Source organism: Syngnathoides biaculeatus, chromosome 4, assembly GCF_019802595.1.
Source record: "Syngnathoides biaculeatus isolate LvHL_M chromosome 4, ASM1980259v1, whole genome shotgun sequence".
Taxonomy (NCBI): Eukaryota; Metazoa; Chordata; class Actinopteri; order Syngnathiformes; family Syngnathidae; genus Syngnathoides; species Syngnathoides biaculeatus.
Window position 1 is genome coordinate 7,000,238 of NC_084643.1, and position 21,354 is coordinate 7,021,591.

The 21,354-nt window shown below is 42.6% G+C and overlaps 2 protein-coding genes across 6 annotated transcripts in view; one reads left to right on the top strand and one right to left on the bottom strand.

Moving 5' to 3' along the window:
* Positions 1–46: 46 nt before the first annotated feature.
* naa35 (N-alpha-acetyltransferase 35, NatC auxiliary subunit) lies at positions 47–14,109 on the bottom strand. Of its 2 annotated transcripts, none has more exons than XM_061816718.1 (23): positions 13,961–14,109; positions 11,930–12,055; positions 11,823–11,856; positions 11,617–11,731; positions 10,301–10,375; positions 10,064–10,231; positions 9,911–9,977; positions 9,768–9,811; positions 9,612–9,662; positions 7,953–8,036; positions 7,767–7,881; positions 7,510–7,688; positions 6,242–6,301; positions 6,055–6,161; positions 5,666–5,732; positions 5,458–5,556; positions 3,670–3,848; positions 3,468–3,604; positions 2,071–2,138; positions 1,856–1,996; positions 1,603–1,731; positions 1,144–1,224; positions 47–672 (listed from the first exon to the last, which is right to left on the bottom strand). In XM_061816718.1, exons 2-23 carry the CDS (start codon positions 12,045–12,047, stop codon positions 613–615), a joined length of 2,178 nt encoding a protein of 725 aa, XP_061672702.1. In that variant the 5' UTR covers positions 12,048–12,055; positions 13,961–14,109; the 3' UTR covers positions 47–612. The 2 variants fall into 2 exon arrangements, with proteins under 2 accessions (XP_061672702.1, XP_061672701.1); XM_061816717.1 differs by lacking the exon at positions 13,961–14,109 and adding an exon at positions 13,540–13,660.
* agtpbp1 (ATP/GTP binding carboxypeptidase 1) overlaps positions 13,679–21,354 on the top strand; it is a 37,294-nt gene continuing 29,618 nt past the window's right edge. For 2 of the 4 annotated variants that reach the window (XM_061816713.1, XM_061816716.1), the window contains exons 1-2: positions 13,679–14,011; positions 16,503–16,561. In XM_061816713.1, the coding sequence (XP_061672697.1) occupies positions 16,530–16,561 (32 nt within the window). In that variant the 5' untranslated portion in view covers positions 13,679–14,011; positions 16,503–16,529. The remainder of the gene's footprint in view (positions 14,012–16,502; positions 16,562–21,354) is intronic. The other 2 variants (XM_061816715.1, XM_061816714.1) reach the window with 2 other exon arrangements.

The following is a 21,354-nucleotide window of genomic DNA, read 5'->3' on the forward strand; positions in this document are numbered from 1 at the left end:
CATATTTTAATATCACAATCTATTCAACCAATTATATTAATATTGTAATACTGTAGTCAGTATCGTATTAAATACATTTTCAAATCAATTATGTCTCAAGAGAACCGAGGCTTTACTGTATATAGTTTGAGAATAAAATGTAGACAACAATAATTTGAAGAACTGCTGTTTAGATTGATTCAAATGTTTTGTATTTTTTTTGTTTTATAATAAAGTGAAAACTAAAAGCAGACTACTTTAGCTGAGCACGTTTACAATTTTATTTCTGAAATAAAAAAAATGTACAGAAAAAATGTACAGTATGGTATTTGGCAAAAAAATATGCTTTTACAGAAACATTTTTCCCACAAAATTTCAAATTGCCAGCAGTTTCTTGCATACAGATGTAACTAGCTTCTGAATAATGATAAAGAAAAGTATTTTTAATAGCATTGGGAATGCACACTTTTTGATAACAGTTAAAGTTTTACTCCAAGTCAAAACAAAAACATTTCCACAATTTACAGTTGCATCACATGCTCGCAAACACGCACCATTTACATTTACTGCGCACGCACACGCAGTTGTGGGGGGGGGGTATCAGAATCACAGCAAGTGATTGGATCTGTAGTGTCACATGATCTTGACCACAGGGAAGTACTTGTGAGCCGTGAAGTCAAACTCTGGCAAGACCTGGTGATGAAAAACAACTGGATTCAAGTAATAGAAACGTGGCGCCTTGAGATACGAGTGACTTAAGGACACAAACGGTGTTGCAACACAGACAGACTATTATTCACAGCCATATATTTTTTTTCCTCTGCAAAGAACGACTAATAATACTGCTGTACTGAGAAGCCAAAGAGCTGAGCCTCAAGTACAGTATGTTCATGCCTGTTTTACCCACCCCCCATGTGGCAAAGGTGTGCAGTACATAAGCTTCCTATGAAAAAAAATCACGTTACAAAACGACTTCTGGAACAAATTGCATAAGTAGAGGTACCAAAGTATATTATAAATCATTAAAACAGCTACACATTTTTTCTTTTTGAGACAAATGGAAAATTCGTTGATACTTCCAATCATCGTGTTAAAGGAATGAATGAAAGTCATATCTCAAGGCACGACTGTAGTTAAGTATAAAATATTTGAAGTTACCCATACCATGGTCTCCTTCTTGTGTCCTCCAGCCAGGAGTTTGGTCACCACAAAGTTGGGTTTGGCCACTCTCAGGATACCGTTCACCTGCGGTCACACCGTGCAAATATTAAATACACAAAATAGACCACAATACCCAAATCATATGCATCACTTTTTTTTTTGCTTTGTGTTATGAGCAAAAGTGGACTTTTTTTTTTTTTTTTTTAATAGGTCTAAGAAAATGTGCAACTTTTGTCTCATGAAATTCTGCTAGCTTAATGCTAACAATGCAAAAGGCAACACAGGCATGGATAATCCGGTATCTTTGATCCTCTAAAGTGATATTTGAGCAAATGGTGAGTGCAAAAAACATAAAAATATTCTTGATGCTTTATGAACATGTTAGTACTGCAGCCTATTTGTCAATAAATGTGCATGTACTTATACTGAATGATCCAATTTCTTTTCTTATGATGTAAAGACCTCGGGGTCCGGGCCGGGGAGGGGGATGTTTTCCAGGATGAACTTAGCCTGCTGAAAGTGTTTGCTGGCAGCCAGGTAGAGGTCGGCGGAACCCGGAGCGGGATTGTACTTCTTCAGGTCTGACATTTCCTGTAAGGGGAGGAGGAGGGAGACGGCCATCTTACGAGTGACGGGGCATTGTGATTTCCTGCGAATCTTCTAGAAGTGATCGTACCTTGTGTTCAGACTTAATATCCCAAGAAAAAGCACCCACCTTGAACTGTATGTAGTGTACGGGCGGGGGCGCCACCACGCTGTTGAAGGGCGCGAAGCGGTGCTCGTAGCGAACCTGCTCGCTGTCCAGCTCGAACTGAGGCTTGCGCACCTTGCCGTCCATGTCCAGCGCCACCATGGTCTGACCAGACGGCGTACATGTGTTACTTGCTTGCTTAGCGGAGTCCTTAGAAGGGCGGCGATGTGCGACGCTACCTTGTACATGCCGCAGCACATGTTCTGGTAGGCTTGACTCATGGTGATCTCTTTGCTCAGGGGACGAACTGCACACAAATGGGGAAGCACAAAAAAAGTCACACGACATTCATTTTTGTCATTTCCATTTTTTTTAAGGGGGAAAAATACATTACATAAATAAAACACACGGATGAAGATGTATCACAATTAAGCATTATTCTAATATTTGCAATGATAAATATGAATTAAAAAAATCAATTCTTAGTACATGTAACCACATACAGTCAAGACTGTTCTCAAAGGTCCTCATTTTCGAACAAATCGGTTTTCAAACGAAAATCGGTACTCGAACGCCCCCTACAAAACCAGGAAATAACATAACGCGCGCGGTGCAAGCAGCTGACCCACCCTCCGCACATTTTTTTATTGTCTATTCAAATGCCCCCCAGAAAAAAAAACTGAAATGACATAACGCACGTGGCGCAACCAGCACACTAGTTATTTTGTATAGCGCAGCCTTTGTACACAGACGTGTACCAATAGTGAGTGTTAGTTAGCAAGTTGCTTGCTTAAAGTTATTCTGCACTTTTGTGAATGAAAACGTTTACAAGGCTGGGAGCCGAGTCGCTACAAATACGGCAATGCACTCCCAGCCTAGCGTATTCCACTACTAAAGCATACATTTGAAGCAAAAAATAAATATATATCTGAAATTATTTTACTATAGAAAGTATTTAAACTATACATGTATTTATACTGTGCAGTTTATTACCAGGAAAAGCTAAAAAATGCTTTAGAAAGTCTTAATTTTTTTTTGGCTTGGAACGTATTATTTCTTTTTCCATTCATCGTAATGTGTAACATTGCTTTGGTTTTTGAACAAATCACTTCTCAAACCGTTTTCTGGAATGGATTGTGGTCGAGAACCGAGGCATCACTGTACTAAAATATATTAGACATTCCATAGATGTTATATTCTTAGCATGCTTTATTTCTGGTGGTAAAGAAGTCTGTTTATAAGATATTTTTTACTGTGCCGTTTTCTGTTGGAAAAGGAACATTTGCTTACGACTGATGAGCCTCGTGAAGGCGATTTGTTTGTGTTGCATGATTTAAATACTGAACACAGTTATTTGTCTAAAACGAGTTCATGATTGTTTACACGGCAGACGCACAACATTTATGTTTTGATGAGTGCCCGAGTTGTTACAGAGGACAGAAAATCAATCCAAACGGAAGCAAACCACTCTAAATATTTGAACAACCCTTTTTTTCCATGATCGTCGGAAAATGAACATTTTTTTTTTTTTTGGGAGGTTTAGGGTTCAGCTCAGTCACGCAAGGATTTGCGATTTGTGCCGGGACTCGGTCCCTACCCAATGCCAATACTACTTGCTGCCCCCCATTTTGTGTACCTTTCTTCTTCTTCTTGCTCTTTTTGCTGCTGCGCCCCTTCACCTGCTCCTCCAGGATCCTCTCCTCGGCCATCTGCGACGCGTCCGCTCTGCTCAGCGTGGACATCAGCCACGCGTACAGGAACTCCGACAGATACCTGCGCGGCGACCACGTGTTCGTCAGTTGGCTTGAAGCGCGACGGTCGCGGCTCGAGCGGCGTACCAGTAGACGTAGTAGTACTCGTGCATGCTGTACAGCTCCAGCTCAAAGCCGCTGAGCAGGTACTGGATCATGATCCTCAGGTTGTGATAGAGAGTCCACGTCCCCAGGCAGGCCAGGTGCTGTCGTTGGGGCTCGTACTTGATCAGCAGGCTGTGCAGGGCCGCGTCCACCTTCTCTGCCTGCCGGGGGCAAGTGGGAATATGTGAATACCGTACTGGAGTGTAGTGCCGTCCCGATATTTGACAATATTTCAATGGTGGAGCACCAAACGAACCATCAGTGTACTTGTATTACTTAACCATGTACAGTGAAGAAAATAAGTATTTGAACACCCTGCTATATTGCAAGTTCTCCCACTTAGAAGTCATGGAGGGCTCTGAAATTTTCATCGTAGGTGCTGTCCACCCCCATACAATCAGTAAGACTCAAAATTGTCACATGGCCCAGACCAAAGAGCTGTCCAAAGCCACCAGAGACAAAATTGTACGACTCCACACGGCTGGAAAGGGCTACGGAGAAATTGCCAAGCAGCTTGCTTAAAAAAGGTCCACTGTTGGAGCAATCAGAAGAAAATGGAAGAAGCTAAACATAACGGTCAATCTCAATGGGAGTGGAGCCCCATGCAAGATCGTGGACCTCATGGGGTCTCAGTGATCCTGAGAAAAGTGAGGAATCAGCCCAGGACTACACGACAGGACTGAAAAGAGCTGGGACCACCGTTTCCAAGGTGACTGTTGGTAATACAATAAGATGTCATGGTTTGAAATCTTGCACGGCACGGAAGGTTCGCCTGCTTAAACCAGCACATGTCGAGGCCCGTCTTAAGTTTGCCAATCACCATTTGGGTGATAGAGAGGAGTCATGGGAGAAAGTTTTGTGGTCAGATGAGACCAAAATGGAACTTTTTGGTCATCATTCCACTAACCGTGTTTGGAGGAAGACGAATGATGAGTTCCATCCCAAGAACACCATCCCAACTGTGAAGCATGGGGGTGGTACCATCATGGGGTTGCTTTTCTGCGCATGGGACAGGACGACTGGACTGTATTTAAGGAGAGGATGACCCCGGCCGTGTATTGTAAGATTTTGGGGAACGACCTCTTTCCCTCAGTCAGAGCATTGAAGATAGGTCATGGCTGGGTCTTTCAACATGACAATGACCCCAAGCACACAATCAGGGAAAACCAAGGAGTGGCTCCGTAAGAAGAAAATCAAGGTTGTGGCGTGGCCAAGCCAGTCTCCAGCCCCAAATCCAATAGAAAATCTTTGGAGGGAGCTGAAACTCGGTGTGTCTCAGCGGCAGCCCAGAAAGCTGTCTGATCTAGAGAAGATCTGTTTGGAGGAGTGGGCCAAAATCACTCCTGCAGTGTGTGCAACCCTGGTGAAGAACTACAGGAAACGTTTGACCTCTGTAATTGCAAACAAAGGCTACTGTACCAAATATTAACATTGGTTTTCTCAAAACAATCATGCATTGTGATTTCTGGATTTTTTTTTTAGATTGTCTCTCTCACGGTGGACATGCACATATAATGAAAATTTCAGACCCCTCCATGATTTCTAAGTGGGAGAAAATGCAATGTAGCGGTGTGTTCAAATACTTATTTTCTCTATGAGAAAAAAAAAATTCTCGGAACAGATGTTAGTTGTTGTAGAGGATGTCCCCAAAAAAATGTATACACACTTTAAATAATAAACATCAAGTTTACAATTATTTAAAGTGTGTATAATTTTTTTGGGGACAGCCTGCATTGATGAGAGGTCTATTTTGGTTTTACATTCCCTGACCTCATCCTGCAAGGTAGCAAACTCTTCCAGAATATGACCCAGCTTGTCCCGCTGCCGTGCTCTGTTGTGTCCGTGGATCTGGACCAGACTGCAGAACGGCTGTGGGACGGAGGACGAGCAAGACGACCACAAGACGGGAGAGCGCGAGTGAGGTCAACGAAGGGCATACGGCGATTCGGCCGCAAGCGTGAGGAATAGGTGAGCTAACCCTTGAGCAGTGTGTGACGAATGAGTCGATGTAGTCCTTGGCCTGGTGGTTGTTGAACAGACAGCACCTGCGCGCACACACAGATATTTGCACTATTTATCCTGGTGAAATCGCAATTCTGGAACAGTAACAGCAACGCAGGAACAAGAAGTCAGAGAAGACGTACTACCAATTTATGACAAAAAAAAAGATCACTGTATGCATTAAGTTACGTCTTTATACAAGCTAATTCTGAAATGAAACTCTCTATTCATTACAAAACGTATATACTGGAAAGAAGGAAAAAAGCACCCGAGCTTCTTGATGTCCTTGCTGCTAATGCAAAGTCACCAGTGATTATTAAGCGTATTTCGGCATAAAAAAAAATATACAGTGTTTTCTCGACTTACTTGTATGAGAGGACGGGGGGGCTGACAAAGGATCTGAGGGCGTCTTTGATCATGTCCTGCATCAAATGAGTGCCGAAGACTTTCTTGTTGTCGATCAGGAAGGTCGTCTGCAACGGGCAACGACAACAGCTTTCGTTGGCCGCTCGGAGAGGCTTGAGCGTGACGAGCGTGACGAGCGTGAGCTCACCTGAAGTAAAGATCGGGACAAGACGCACGGAGACTGCTCGCTGAACTCGCAGAAGAAGTCCTGTTGGAACAAAACGTGAAGTTAACATGAACACGCGAGTGACATGACGCCGATTGTCATTATTCGTTAAAAATCTTTCCACTAAACACTGTAAAGGGCTCACTGTAGACCAGGGCTGCTCAATGCGTCGATCGCAATTGGCAGTCATGGTTGACGGTGTCCAAAAAAAAAAAACACACACAAAAAAAAAAAAGACTTCAGCCGTATTTTTCTGACATTTAGCTCACTGCGGATGTGCAAACAATGACACAGTACAGGAAAACACGCTAGTCAGCGAGTTCCCCCGCTTTTTTCTTAAAGTAAAGAAATCTTATCAAATATGAGTATGGATGCTTTCTTACGGAATGGGAGGCGGACTCCCCCCCCCCCAATGTCATTTTCAAACTGCGTTTGCCTCATCTGCCAGCGGAGTGAAACGGGGAGTGGCATTTTCGAACTGTTCACGGCAAGTACGACGCCGACATTCCGCCAAAAAGCGAGCTGAGAATGAGAAAAGTGAACCAGCACGTGAGTGACGCATCACAAGTGTGCATTTTCATTCGTGTTAGTGTTTAGTGATCGTCAGCGTGAACTCAGACAGTTACAAAAAATGTTCATAGTTACGTTGTGTTGTGCAATATGGATGGGTTTCCAATGACGTCACCATAGTCCTTAGACCAATCAGATAAATTAATAATAGAAAAAAAACTTCACACTTCACCTATCACCTGTGTTCTCTGACCTGTATGACACGCAAGATGGCGTAATATGAAACCAATGCAGGACACACAAACACACATTTACACAAAGAATCTTCAATATACTTTAAAATAAATATATTTTGCATTCTCATAGTGGGTAGATCTTTGTGACTTGGTCATTCTATTTCAACATTGGTCATTCTTAAAAAAAAAAAAAATTAAAAAAAAAAAAAAACCTCCAGTCAATCGCGAGAGGCTGGCTTCTTGAAAAGTAGATCTTGGGGTAAAAAAAAGTCTTGGCACCCCAGCTACAGACTTAACACTGTTTCCTTTCCTAACCTTTCCATGAAACTAAGGAAAGCTAACTGAGGTGAAGACCTGGACACATGTAGAGGAAAAATGCCAAGGAAGGAAAGGTTTTATGCCCTGGCAGCGGACTGGGTTGAAGTGTTTGTTTATCCGAGCCCACTCTGGTATTGGTCATTAGATGCAGCATTCGAGTCATTAAACACAATCGTCGGCTGTTACCAGAATGCCGTGCAGGTTGGTGGTGTTGATGACGTCACACACGGTTTTGATGCGCTCGATGAGCTTGCCGAAGTAGGCCACCATGTCGTCCCTCTTGATGATCTTGGCGTAGCGCGGGAAGGTCGGGGGCAGCAAGCGCTGGTTGACCAGTGGCTCGAAGCCCATCATGATTGGGTGATCTGCCGTCGAGAGTAAAAAGCCATTTAAGAAACTCGTTCGGATTGAAAATACATATTGGCGACCTTGTGGTTCTTAACCTCCTTTGGTGGTGTCATTCTGTGACTGGATGCCATGCTGCACGCTAGAATGAATGGCCGACAGGAGGTCTGCTGCCTGGGCAACAAGCTTCTGGGCCTCCCCCACCGAGCTGGTCTGACACGCGACGCAAACAAAACGAGTCTTGTCACTTTGTGTGTTGCTGGAGTGGAGGTGAGTTGCGTTACCTCTTTCTTGGTGAAGGCCATCAGTGCAGTCAGGAGAAGACGTGTGAACTTGATGCGGTTGAACAGTGCCAAGTATTGCTGGTGCTGGAAACAACACACATGCGGGAAAAGCAGTTTAGGCCACAGCCACACAGGAACAGGAAATCGAAAGAATGACGAGGCAGGAACAGGAACTCAAGACAGGTACAGGAACAAAAAGTGAAACGCTAGTACTAACACTAACAGGGCCGGTTAAAATAAAACTTACCAGTAAATATCACTGAGACACGCCAGTAACACAGGAGCAACATGCTAGCGCAGCGTTAACAGTACCGGTGAAAGTCACTTCCTCGGCACATATATTCCACCGGTCTCATTCTTACCTTTTCTGCTCGAGTGCCCCCCTTTTGGCCGTTAGAAAAAAATGCACAAGTTAGCCGCATAAACCGCAGGGTTGAAAGCGTGTGGAAAAAAAGGCGCGGTTTGTAGGCCGGAAATTACGCTAAGTTAGTGACCAGAATGGAAAGTCACTGGCAAGAACAACAAGTCAGAAACCTGAAAGTCACGCAATAGGAACGGCAAAGCAGGAACAGCTAGTTGAAGGCATGGAAAGTCAGGGTCAGGAACACAAATAAGTTAAAAAAGACATGAACCACAAGTTAAGAACAGGAACCAAAAGTCGAAGAAACATGAAGTCAATGACAGGAACAGGAACGTTAAGTTGGAGATGGGAACAGTACGTGAGTAACAGGATCCGTTAGTTCAAAGGAATGGCAAGTCAATGACAGGAACATTAAGTCAGAAACAAAAACAGTAAGTTATGAACAGGAACTGTTAAAGGAATGCCCAGTCAGGGACAGGAGTACAAGTCAGGAAGAGGAAGTGAGGAAGAAGAACAGCAAGCCATTGACATGAATGAACAATAACAATATGAGCAATAAGTAAGAGACAAGAACACAATGTCAGGACAGTAACCTGGAAGTCAGGAAAAGGAACGATAAGTGACTTATCTGGAAAGTCAGTGACAGGGACAGCAAGTCAGGAAGCTGAACAGCACATCGAAAACAAGAACAGCAATACAGGAACAGTAAGTCAGGGACAGGAACACAAAACAGAAACAGGGTGTCAAGAGCAAGTCGGTGACAGGAAGAGTAAGTCAGGGCAGGAATAGCAAATGGGAAGTAAAATACAGGAGCTGCATGTCAGGAACAGGTACGGCGCAGCAAAGAAAATAAGTCCCAAGTCAAACACAGGAAGACCAAGGCTAAGGAACACCAAGTCATGTACAGGAACCAATGGCAAATCAGGGACAAGAACAGCACTAAAAAACAAGAAATGACAAGTTGGAGAAAAAGATCTGATTTCACTTTGCAAGCAATCTTAATGAATCACACCAAATATTTCCTGACTGTGGAGAAAATGGAGGTGAAATGTCGATTAATTTCTAGAAGCAAAGCAAATTCATTTGTGTACCAGATTTCATACACAAGGTAACGCAATGTGCTTTACGTGGAAGATAATAAATTAGTAATGAATGCTCCACTATTCTTTCTTAGAAAACCCCAGCTGACCTTGCTCCTTCTGGGGAGCCTCCACTCACCAGTACCCAGAAAGACACGTTTAACTCTCTCAATGTTACTCTGCAAGTTTTTAAATATTTGACAAAGACAAATCAATCACCTCCAGCTCCACCTCTGGGTCTCGCTGCTCGCCCTGACGACTGCGTGTGCTCTGTAAGAGGTACACAAATAAAACATTGGTGGTGTTTTTTTTTTTTTTTTTTTTTAATCCCCCCACCAAAGGAGGCACAAGACAAAACGCAAACTGTGACGTTACCTTGACTTTCCTCTGTAACTCGTCCTCCACATCTTTCAGCATACCTGGGAGACAGAGCGCTGACATCAGTGTTGAGCTTTGTACTTTTTTTAAATCTTCTTTGATGAGACAATAGAAAATAGGAACACGATAAAGCGCCGTACCCGTCACTCGCAGGTCTGTGACGTTGTTGGCCATCCTGAAGCCGTACGTCATGGCCTGGAAGTCCTCCTGCGCAAAAATACGGCAGATGTCACCCTCTGGTTTTTGGTATGCGTTCCCGACACCCCCATCGAGACTGGAAGCCGGGGGCCCACCTCCTCGAACACGGCTGCCTTGTTGACTTTCTCCCGCGCGATGTCACAAATCTTGAGGATGCCCAGGGCGAAGGCCTTCAGGGCGGGCTCCTCGATCAGGTCCGGGTTGTGGACGTACAGGCAGGTGAAGACCGTCTGAGCCAGGGAGTGGCCCTCTAGCCACGTGATCTGAATACATTACATGACAATAGCACGATCAGATTTGCGAGAGATTCTGGAATGCACCGTGAGACTCACCAAACAGCAGAAGCACGTGTCCATGATTCCGATAAGTTCAGGAAGGCTCAGATCTTTCACCTTGATGGCGTTCTCCTACAAGGGAATGAAATGAGGAACATTTAGCGTTAGTTAAGGACAAAGATGACTGACCGCCACACATCAGACAAGTCATACTGTCCCGCTCCAAGGCAATTGATCGGGGATTCAGATTTGGGTTTTCAAACGAGGAATTGGGGTTTCAAATTAGCATTTGAAGTGTGCTTTGGAGCTCATTTACTGTAATTTCTCAAAAATTTAAGAGTGCATTATATTTAGGTATGGATGAAAAATAAAAAAAAATACAATCACATTGTATCGTTGTATAAAGGTACATAGTGGTTAAAAAAAGGTATACATATGCATTTGGGTTATGATAGTCGATGTCTTATGTTACACATTTATATACACTACGATAATGTGTGCCCCCAACCTGAGCTCTCTTACCTCCTCAGTGGAGCTTCACATTTTACGATCGTTAGCGTAGCATATTTGTTGCGACTGCACCACAGATCAGAAACGACCGAGTTTGTTTTAACTTAAACTAAGACAAAAAATGTCGACTACAACGACTAGTTGTGCAGCTGCTTTTAAAAGAAATGGTTCATCGCTGATGCGAGCAACCCCGCAGACAAAAACAATGAGAGCTCAACGGCTTCAGGTCGTTATCAAAACAACGTGAGCTCAAACTACGAAGTAAGGGCGTAATGAGTACATAATAATTTTCAAGTCTTGGCCAAGGATGTGTAATGTAGTGACTAAACTGCACTATGCGCAAAATTTATGCACAAATATTTAATGCAAAAAAAGGTTTAAGTTAAACAGTGTGAAATAGTTATTTTATTTAAGACTGTTGTATGTGTTATCAACAGTATTAATAAAATGTTATGCCATCACTGAGGATTTTATTTTAGAGGGATTCTGTTCTGACAATTACAGGGACCAGGACGAGCGTGTCCTGTGGCCTGTACTGAGTTATATATTACCGCTACATCAGCACGTGCACAATGATTATTATTAATGATTGTTGTAAAGTTTTTGAAAAACAATACCTAACAAAATATAAATACAGATCATTCCTAATATTTTGAGCATATGGATAGCAGAAAATTGGTGGTGCACATTGTACATTGGTAGAAGGGTTTTGCCGATTTTTTTTTTTTTTTTTTTTGGGAGGGGGGTCAACTTTGGGGTGCGCGTTATACTTCAGGACGCATTATACTCGAGAAATTACGGAAATTGAGTTAGTGCATAGAATGCACTGTGCTAACATACATTGAGTGAGGGAATTGCTGTACCTTGATGGCTTGTTCAAAGTTGAGCACTTTTCTGTTGACTTGGTTCCCGATCATCCCGGCATCCATCTTGGGATCCATCATCTCAATGGCCGACATTGCTTCAAACAAGCCGAACCTGTCACCACCCCCACAGATATTTTTCTTTTGTGCTATGAATGGACGACTGTATTTAGTGAGTTGGACTGTTCTGCTCTTTCCATACTCACAGCTTGTCGTGAAGCAACTCCCCAAGGCTCAATTCTGCATTTAAAATAATGGCAAACATGAGAAAAGGAGGAAACGGGTCTATATAATGTCTGTTCTTTTTAGGTACCTTTACAAGAACTCTTGAAATCATGGGTGATATCCACCCAGTTGGCATTGTTCATCTTCTCCGGGATGCCCAGACCCCAGCCGGCATCATCCTCCTCCACCGACGACTTCATCACCATGGTGACAACTACACATTCACACAAAGAAGACCAAAGTAGAAAAGTTTCTTAGTAATTTTCCAACATATCTGGATGCAGCTCTGGCATCAGACAAAAACACGTTTTGCGCAGGGGGCGGCGAGCGGGTCTAAAATGGCTTCAATTGCACGCTTGGCTGCAAAAGGGGAGAACGCTCATCACACTTACATGTTTGGAGGCCTAAAGCATGTCAAAACGAATTAGGATAACAATTACAGTTACAGTCGACACTACACGAGATTCAGAAGAACATTTATTTTTTTGTACTGCATTACAAAAAGTCGAGCTGGACTAGGATAACAATTACAGTTACTGTCAATTATTCTAATGTGGATTCAGGGGACCATTTGACTATTTTTGAAATCCTTTTAGAACATCAATTCATTTCAGATTAAAAAAGAAATAGTGAGAGCTCACAACAAAATAATCTGTATGACTATAATAAGCAATAAAGAGAGAGAAAGGTAAAGATCACAAATGAGCAAAAATGAGATTTCAAACTTTGTCAGGGTTTTAAACGAGGGTTAGGATTTTAAACTACCTTTTGAAGACGATGTTAGGGTTTTAAATTATACTTTAAACCCTAGATTTGAGTTTGATAAGAGTGGAAACATTTTAAAAAGAGGCTTAAGGTCAGCGTTTCAAAACAGGGTTTCAACCAAGAACTGTCGTTTCAAATTAGGGTGTGAAGACCAGGGTCTGAGATAATGGTGTCCTCACAGACACTGGCTCGATCGGGCATTATACATTTAAGAAGTAAATAAGCGATTAAATCAACAAACTCTTGCTTTCAAACAAGTGTTGGATTGGCTTTGAAGACAAAGGAGGTTTTCAAGAGAGGCTTTCAAAATAGAGTTTGATGTTTAAGGGATACAAATTACGATTACAAGTGTAGGTTAGGATTTCAAGCCTGGATTAGATTTTCAAATTAGGGTTTGCAGATAAAGTTAGGGTTTTAAAAAATGATATGAAAACTGGCTTAAGGTTTAAAAAAATAGTTCGATATTAAAATGATGTTTAGAAGACAAAGTTAGGGTTTAAAACTGGATTACGAGTTCCAGTGAAGGTTTCAGAACAGACATGCCGTACCCGATTTAGGTAAGAAGACAGTCAATTGCTATCACTGGGATTCGGACAATCATTACACCGCTATTAACATACATTTTATGTTAATAAAACTAAGTCAACAGTGACAGTTCACAAAAAAACGTATCTACTGCTACAATAGGCAACGGAAAAGAGAGTAAAAGGCACGTAAGCAAATGACTCGAGAGATATAGAAATTACGAAAAAAAAATACATTAAAGCAAGGTTCTGTAATATAAAGGTCCCGAATAAGCTAGCGGCAAGAATGCTAAATAGCCATTTTCTCCAGATCACGTCTTAGCATTCATTGTTTTAACCCGACAACATCTGACGAATTGAATTTTGACAATGAAATTGGGTAATGTTTTGACAGAAAGCGGATCTGTACCTTATTTTTTTGGATTAGCCATGTAGCTTTCTCTAAAAGTAGAACGATTTCACCCTGGATCTGCAGTTTGGGCGCGCTGATATGACGTCACCCACAAAAAGCACGAAGATGGGATTTGTAGTTCTTTCCATCCCGCTTAAAAAAAAAACCTCGTCCCTGGAAAACAGTTTCCGCTCGCGATTCACAGCCCCCAGTGTTGAATATTATCCCATTACTGTTGCATTTGGTGACGACCATGGCGCGCGGGCTGTATCAAAGGCATTTGTGCACGTAAAACCGCAGCGAGAGTGGAACAGTCGCGTGACTCGCCGACTTTGACAAGCCTCGCTCTCTCTGACGGTCGGGGGGCTGCCCCCTCATCACAACATCACCAGGGCGTTTCAGCCAGCCAGCCAGCCAGCCAGGCGAGCAACATACACACCCTTCGGCTGTCGCAGTTATCTCGAGAGGACAGCCGTTCCGTGCGTCGCAGGTAAGTCGTGCTCATCCTCTTACGACGTCGCCCGGACGAAACGCATTGTCACCGTGCCCGGGAGGCGTTCTGAAAATCGGCATTATTGTGAGCGCAGTCCGGCGTTAGCTCCGTGAGTGAGTCGTACCCCGGGGGCAGGTGCAGCGGCCTCGGCCCGCTAACTCTTTTCGCCTCATCGGGCATTTCTTACGGCTTTCCGGACAACAATGGCAGCTCGGCTTCATGTTCCGTCTCCGTCGTTGTGCCACTTTGCTTTTCCTGGGTGGATTTATTATTAAAAAAAAAAAAAAAAAAGCGGTCGTATACGAGGAAGGCTTCCTGTCATCTTTCAGTTCACAATGGCTGTCAAGTACCGTGGTCGCAGCATGCTAGCGTGTTAAGCAATTATAACGGGTGGGGACGGCTACAATTTTTTTAATCAATTCGAAACTCTCCCCAAATAACGAACACACACAGTGTTATTAATGTCCAACAATAGTCATAATAAAAAGTAAGTGCCCATCCCCATTCCTTGCCTGACAGGTTCCTCATTTTACATGTGACCACAAGCTGATAATATTTGCCTCAAAGTAATCAAGTATGTGTGTGTTGTTCTACATTTGCTATGTCACACTTTGTCACCCAAAAACCTCCATCAAAATGATTTTTTTTTTGCCTCCCGGAGTGACCGAAATTGACTAAAATATATTTAGAAATGAATAATTTCCTTTTCGTTCTGTTTTGATGAGAAAATTGACCACTGATACGAGTGAGCTGACAAGCGAGCTTCTCGAGATACAATCTGTCGAAACATCCAGTTTTCTTTTGCTTTGACTTCAGGGGAAGTTTTTGACATACGGGTGGCTGTGTGCTGTTAGTGAATTCAACTCAGCTCTGTTCGTAACGAGCAGCAGTTCAGACTTGGAATTTGCCGCCAAATCTACTCGTAAAACTGAGAATTACGCATCACATAACTGCATTCATCGGATAGCATTTTAGGGGCGGCGTTATGGTTATTTGAGTACGAATGGTGCAGTAACACATGTACACCGACAACATAACAATACTGATAGGTGTACAATATTTTATTCTAATGAATGAATCACGTTGCGCATTTCATTCTTTACCTTCTTTTCAGTTGCATTATCACAATATGTTTGTTTTAAAATACAATATTATAGATTGAGAGGAGTCACTGATGATGTAGTGGTACACACGCCTGCCTTTGGTGCGGGCAGCGTGGGATTGATTCCCACTCAGTGATGGTGGCAGTATCTGCCCTGCAACTGACTGGCGACGAGTTCAGGGTGTAGTCCGCCTTTCGCCCGAAGCTTGCTGGGATGTGCTCCAGCTTTCCCGCAACCCTTGTGAGGACAAGCGGCTTGGATAATGACGTGACATGACATTATAGATTGCAGTCTACCTTATTCAAATCGCATTACCAAAATGTTAGTTGATTTTTTTTTTTTTTTTTTTTTGGGGTGGGGGGGTACTGGAATGGATTAATGTCATTTTCATTCATTTCAATTATGAGAATGGTCCCAGAATGAATTAAACTCATATCAAGTTGCTGCTATAAATTTGATCTGATGGAAAGTACACTAGGCGGCACGGTGACTCAGCTGGTAAAAGCGTTGGCCTCACAGTTCCGAGGACCTGGGTTCGATTCCGGCCCCACCTACGTGGGGATTGCATGTTCTCCCCGTGTCTGCGTGGGTTTTCTCCGGGCACTCCGGTTTCCCCCACATCCCAAAAAAATGCAACATTAATTGGACACACTAAATTGCCCCTAGGTGTGATTGTGAGTGCAGCTGTTTGTCTCTATGTGCCCTGCGATTGGCTAGCAACCAGTTAGGTTGACAGCCGGGATAGGCTGCAGCACTCCCCGCCACCCTTGTAAGGATAAGCGGCTCAGAAAATGGATGGATGGTTGGAAAGTACACTAATTACAATGTTAGTGATTCCTCACATGATATTAGTAGTTCCTTGGGTTGATACAATGATGTCATCACCAAGCGATATCTTAATTATTCGGTTGATTCCAAATTTATTCCATGCATCCATCCATCCATCCAGCCATCCATTTTGTACCGCTTCTCCGTGGTGCCAAATTCAAGCTTCCTACCGCACGTACCGCATACACTGTGCACCCCAATGTTATAAGATATGTAACACAGAGCATGTCCCAATTTATGAGAACGTGGCCCTTTGCCAAGAAATGATGTGCCTGGTTGAATGAATAAAATGGATTAAAACAGTTGACAATTGTCAATAAAAATTGACCCGTGACCCATTTCGGTCCTCGTTACGTAGCAACACTGCTTTATGTTGCCGTGTAGTGGCACATTGTTCACAAAATAAACGCATAATAGACAGTACTTAAGACACATTATTACACACTATTGATGACCTCCTAAAAGGGTTGATGGCTCCTTATCTCGCCTTCCGAGTGCTCCCGTATTGACCAACTGTGCACGATACCGCATGCGTTCAGTGTTGAATTCTCTTGCAGACGACATGCCACGTTGAGGTGACGAAAATGAACAAACCCAAGATGGCCTCAGAGAAGGGGTGAGTGATTATTTTTGTTGTTTGTTTGTTTTTGACTTGAAAAGCTCAGTTTCATCCAAGTGTAATCATTTGTCCTACGCCAGCAGTCATCTACTGTCTCTGACCGACGGACTCGCTTAAGTGTGTTCTTATGCCTTTTAAAGTCACAGTGAAGCATCGGTGCTTGTTTGGGTCTTGTTGTTTGGTCACGGCACCGCGCGAGTTCTTTCCGTCAAGGTTAGCACGGAAAATTTTGACCTTCGTGCAGGGTCTTTTTGTCCACGTCAAGATTCTTTATTCCAAAGCGTGTTTTTGTTTATCGCTATACGCACAACTAGAAAAGAGTGAAAGGAATGAAAATACTACAAGACTATCCATCCATCCATCCATCCATCCATCCATTTTCTTTGCCGGTTATCCTGACGAGGGTCGCGGGGAGTGCTGGCGCCTATCCCAGCTGTCAAAGGGCAGGAGGCGGGGTACACCCTGAACTCGTCGCCATCCAATCGCAGGGCACATAGAGACAAACAACCATTCGCACTCACAATCCCACCTAGGGGCAATTTAGAGTGTCCAATTAATGTTGGATGTTTTTGGGATGTGGGAGGAAACCGGAGTGCCCAGAAAAAAACCCCACTCAGGCACGGGGAGAACATGCAAACTCAACACAGGCGGGGCTGGGATCGAACCCAGGTCCTCTGAACTGTGAGGCCAACGCTTTTCCAGCTGCTTCACCGTGCCGCCACTACAAGACTACAATGTTACAATTATGTGAATAAATTAGTCATCGTAAGGATCAAGTTGAAAAGAAATTGTAAGATTCAAGTCATAACGTTGCAAGAAAGAACTGAAATGCTACAAGAATAAACACTATTATGAACAAAACTCTAACTATATGGGAACTAAGTCATAATATTAGGAGAGGAAAAAAATACATTTCTAATCATATTAAAGCAAAAGTTATAATGAAATTTCAAAGTCTAATTTTACAGAAATGAAAAAAATGGAGGGCGGCATGGTGGAGCAGCTGGTAAAAGCATTAGCCTCACAGTTCTGAGGACCAGGGTTCGATCCCAACCCCGCCTGTGTGGAGTTTGCATGTTCTCCCCGTGCCTGTGTGGGTTTCCTCCTGGTGGGCACTCCGGTTTCCCCCCACTTCCCAAAATCATGCAACATTAATATGACACTCTAAATTGCCCCTAGGTGTGATTGTGAGTGCGACTGCTGTTTGTCTCTATGTGCCCTGCAATTGGCTGGCAACCAGTTCAGGGTGTACCCCGCCTCCTGCCCATTGACGGCTGGGATAGGCTCCGGCACGCCCCGTGACCTTCGTGAGGATAAGCGGCAAAGAAAATGGATGCATGGATGGATGAAAAAAATGGGCATTCTAGGGGCAAAATAATAAAAACCGTACAACAATAATTTCCCAATATCAATTAAAAAAACAGATACGACAATATAGCCATCATATTGTAAAAATAAAAATCCAAATTAAATGAGGATACAATTGTTAGGTGAAGTAATAAAACTAATAACAACATCATATTTTTACAAGGAAACCGGTTGAAATAGAAATACATTTATGATGTGACAAAAAAAAACTATATTTTCAGAGATGAGAAACAAAATGTACAACAATCATTTCCAAATATCAGTTAAAAAACTGATATGACAATATAGCCATCATATTATAAAAAATAAAAATCCAACTTAAATGTGGATACATTTGGTAGGTGAAGTAATAAAACTAATAACGAAGTCTGAATATGAAAAGAATAAAGTAATAAAAGGCAGTATTACTAGGATAACGTCATATTTTTCAAGGAAACTGGTTGAAATAGAGAATAAATTTATGATATGACAAAAAACAATATTTTCAGAGATGAGAAGGAACTAAATTTTTTAAGGACAAAAAAGAAGCAAAAAAGAAAACTGAAATAATAAGGAAAATGTTGTAATTTTAGAAGAATAAAGTGTTAATAGTCTACAATGCTGAGTCATCTTTGTCAACATTGTTACAAAATAAATTCACAATATTACATCTAAAAATAATCTTTGAGAATAAAGCCAGAGCTAGTCAAGAAACAGCTCACAATTGTTTTGAAAATACATTTTTACTATAAGAGTGTGCAGTTGGACATGCAGGAATAGAGTTGTAATAAAAGGGGGAAAAAAAAAATCTCACTTTTACATTAGGGGGGCACGTTAGCACATCCGCCTCCCAGATCTGAGGACCAGGGTTCAAATCCAACTTCGCCTGTATGGAGTTTGTAAAACAACCCACCACCCCACTTCCACCGTCGCCCGCGATACTAGTGAGGATAAGCACTACAGAAAATATTTGGATGGATAATGAAAGGTCTTATGAGAGGAAAAATCATTAAAAAAAGTCTCAATATCCCTATACACAGCTGTGTACTAAGAAGAAAAAAATGGTCATATATTGAGACGACCCTTTTTGTGCTGGTTTTTGTAATTTACAAAAAAAAAAAGAATAACTTTTTTTATGAGAATACATTTGTAAAAAAAAAAAGGGAAAAAAGTTGCAAGATAATGAGAATAAAGTGGTAAAAAGTGGCAATATCATCAGAATAACTATTTCTAGAATGTATGATCGAGAATAAAGTGGAACGTTCCGAGGAAATTGTTTTTCACTGTGTTTTTGGTGTAGCCGTCGTGCCCCTTCATCTCCAGTATGACGGATGGATTGAACCCTCGCATGTTATTGCTCTTTGCGAGGTCCCCAGTGCGCACTCTCCTCTGCTGTGTCTTTATAAGGACATGCGGACCACTGGGTAGAACTTTTGATTCTCTTGTCCCACGTTTGCTGTTGCTGTACCAACCAGTGACCTTTCACCCCGCGTGCCATGCAGCTGCTCGCCTGAATCTTACCGAAGTCATGTCGACCAAAATCCACAGATATTTTGTTGTTTCTATAAATACCACCCGCATTTTTTGACATCTGTCACAACATGGCCGCTTTAGCTCCAGCCTCGCAATCGGTCATCCCTCGTGAGGATTATGATTACATTTTTGTTGAAGCGCTGCAGGGTCATTTTGGAGACTGTGCCATCTTTAAGCTGAACGGGGCCAAACTGCGCGGCACGGCGGTGCAGCTGTAGAGCGTTTGCTTCACAGTTCTGAGGACTCGGGTTCAAATCCTGGCCTCCCCTGTGTGGAGTAAAACATGCCTTAATTGGCGAGTCTAAATTGCCCTTAGGTGTGACTGTTGGCGGTCTCTATGTGCGCTGCAATTGGCTGGAAACCAGTTCAGGGTGTACCCGGCCTCCTGCTCGATGACGGCTGGGATTGGCTGTAGCACTCCCACGACCCTCAGGGGGATAAGCAGCTCAGAAAATGGATGGATGGGGTTAAACTAATAGAACTCAATTCTAAACGGCTAGCCTTAGATTACCTTTAAGTAGCTCAATGGACATTTTGGGGATCCTCCCGCCCCCAAACATTCTGCCACCCAAATGAATGGATGAAAGCACTGCTGTGTCCGTGTTTTCACTCCACCCGATATCTTTAGCGCAGTTGATTTTACACAAAACTCAGTAGTAACTCCAAAAAACACATAACATTGAATGCATCAGTTGGGAAAAAACGGACACACAAGAAGGAGCGAGAGCAAGATTCTCCTGTATTTACATCAGAAACTTAGTTTGGAAGGAGACTCGGGACTGTTGCAGCATAATGGAGGTACCAACACCCTCCAATGTTGACAAATCTGCTCAACCAATGAGCGACTAGCACATCAGGAGTTTCTGTGACTTCATTTGCTTGCAGACCAGGAGCTATTTCCAGTACAGGGAGTCCTCGGTCTACGACTGAGATCCATTCGTAAGGTAGCCACTTACCTCGAATTTCGACTTAATTCGGATTCCACCATTAAAGTCAGAATTTACATCAAAATACTTTGTATAAAAAAACAAATACATTGAAATAATCAAGATCGATGTACTTAGCATGACTGCTGAGAGGTGAATGGAGAAGAAGAAAGGGAGGCTGTGCTTAGCTATTGCAAAGGAACCTGGTCCTCCATCCTCTCCATCTCGACAAGAATCAAAGAACCTTGTTTTGTGATCATCGTATCCGACATAGGAAAGGAACCCTTCATCACATGCGCTAAAATACAGGTTTTGTCTTTAATAATTGTTACCACGGTCGACCGACTGAAGCCTTGGTGGTGTTGGTGTCTCTCCTTTCTTGAATCTTTTTATAATCTTGAGCTTTGTTTCCATGGTAATGGATTTTCTTTTGGCTGAAGAACCATTGCTAAAAGACACAGCTTTCTTCTTTGGGGCCATAATGTCTAAAAAGGAGGGCAAAAGATGCAAGATACTCCCGGCGTACAAACACGGACAAGCATTAGCCAGACAAAATGGCGGACAGGGGATGGCCGTTGCAAAGTCGAAACGTTTTAGGTCGAGACCGCCTTTACCCGAGGACTCCCCGTACTTCGTTTTGCAAGTGGAAAATACTGTCAATGGAATGCCATCTCATGGGAAAAAGGGAAACTGTGATAAAATGCGCTGTATTGATTACACCAGTTGGATTAAGAGATGCTAACAACAACAGAGGACAACAAGGTTCTTCTGTTTTTGTTCTCTGAAAGATTCCAATCCAGAGAAGACTAAGGACTGCAACAGTAAAGTGGAGACTGAGGAGTAAAATACTGTAGCATCCAGAGCTAAGACACAGCAACAGGCAAAGCTAAATTTAGCACGTGTCTTTAGTTCTCCTCGGCACTTTAAAAACCAAGTACTATTTTTAGTACAGTATACTTGTTTAGTTTCTGTTTTGCCCACTGG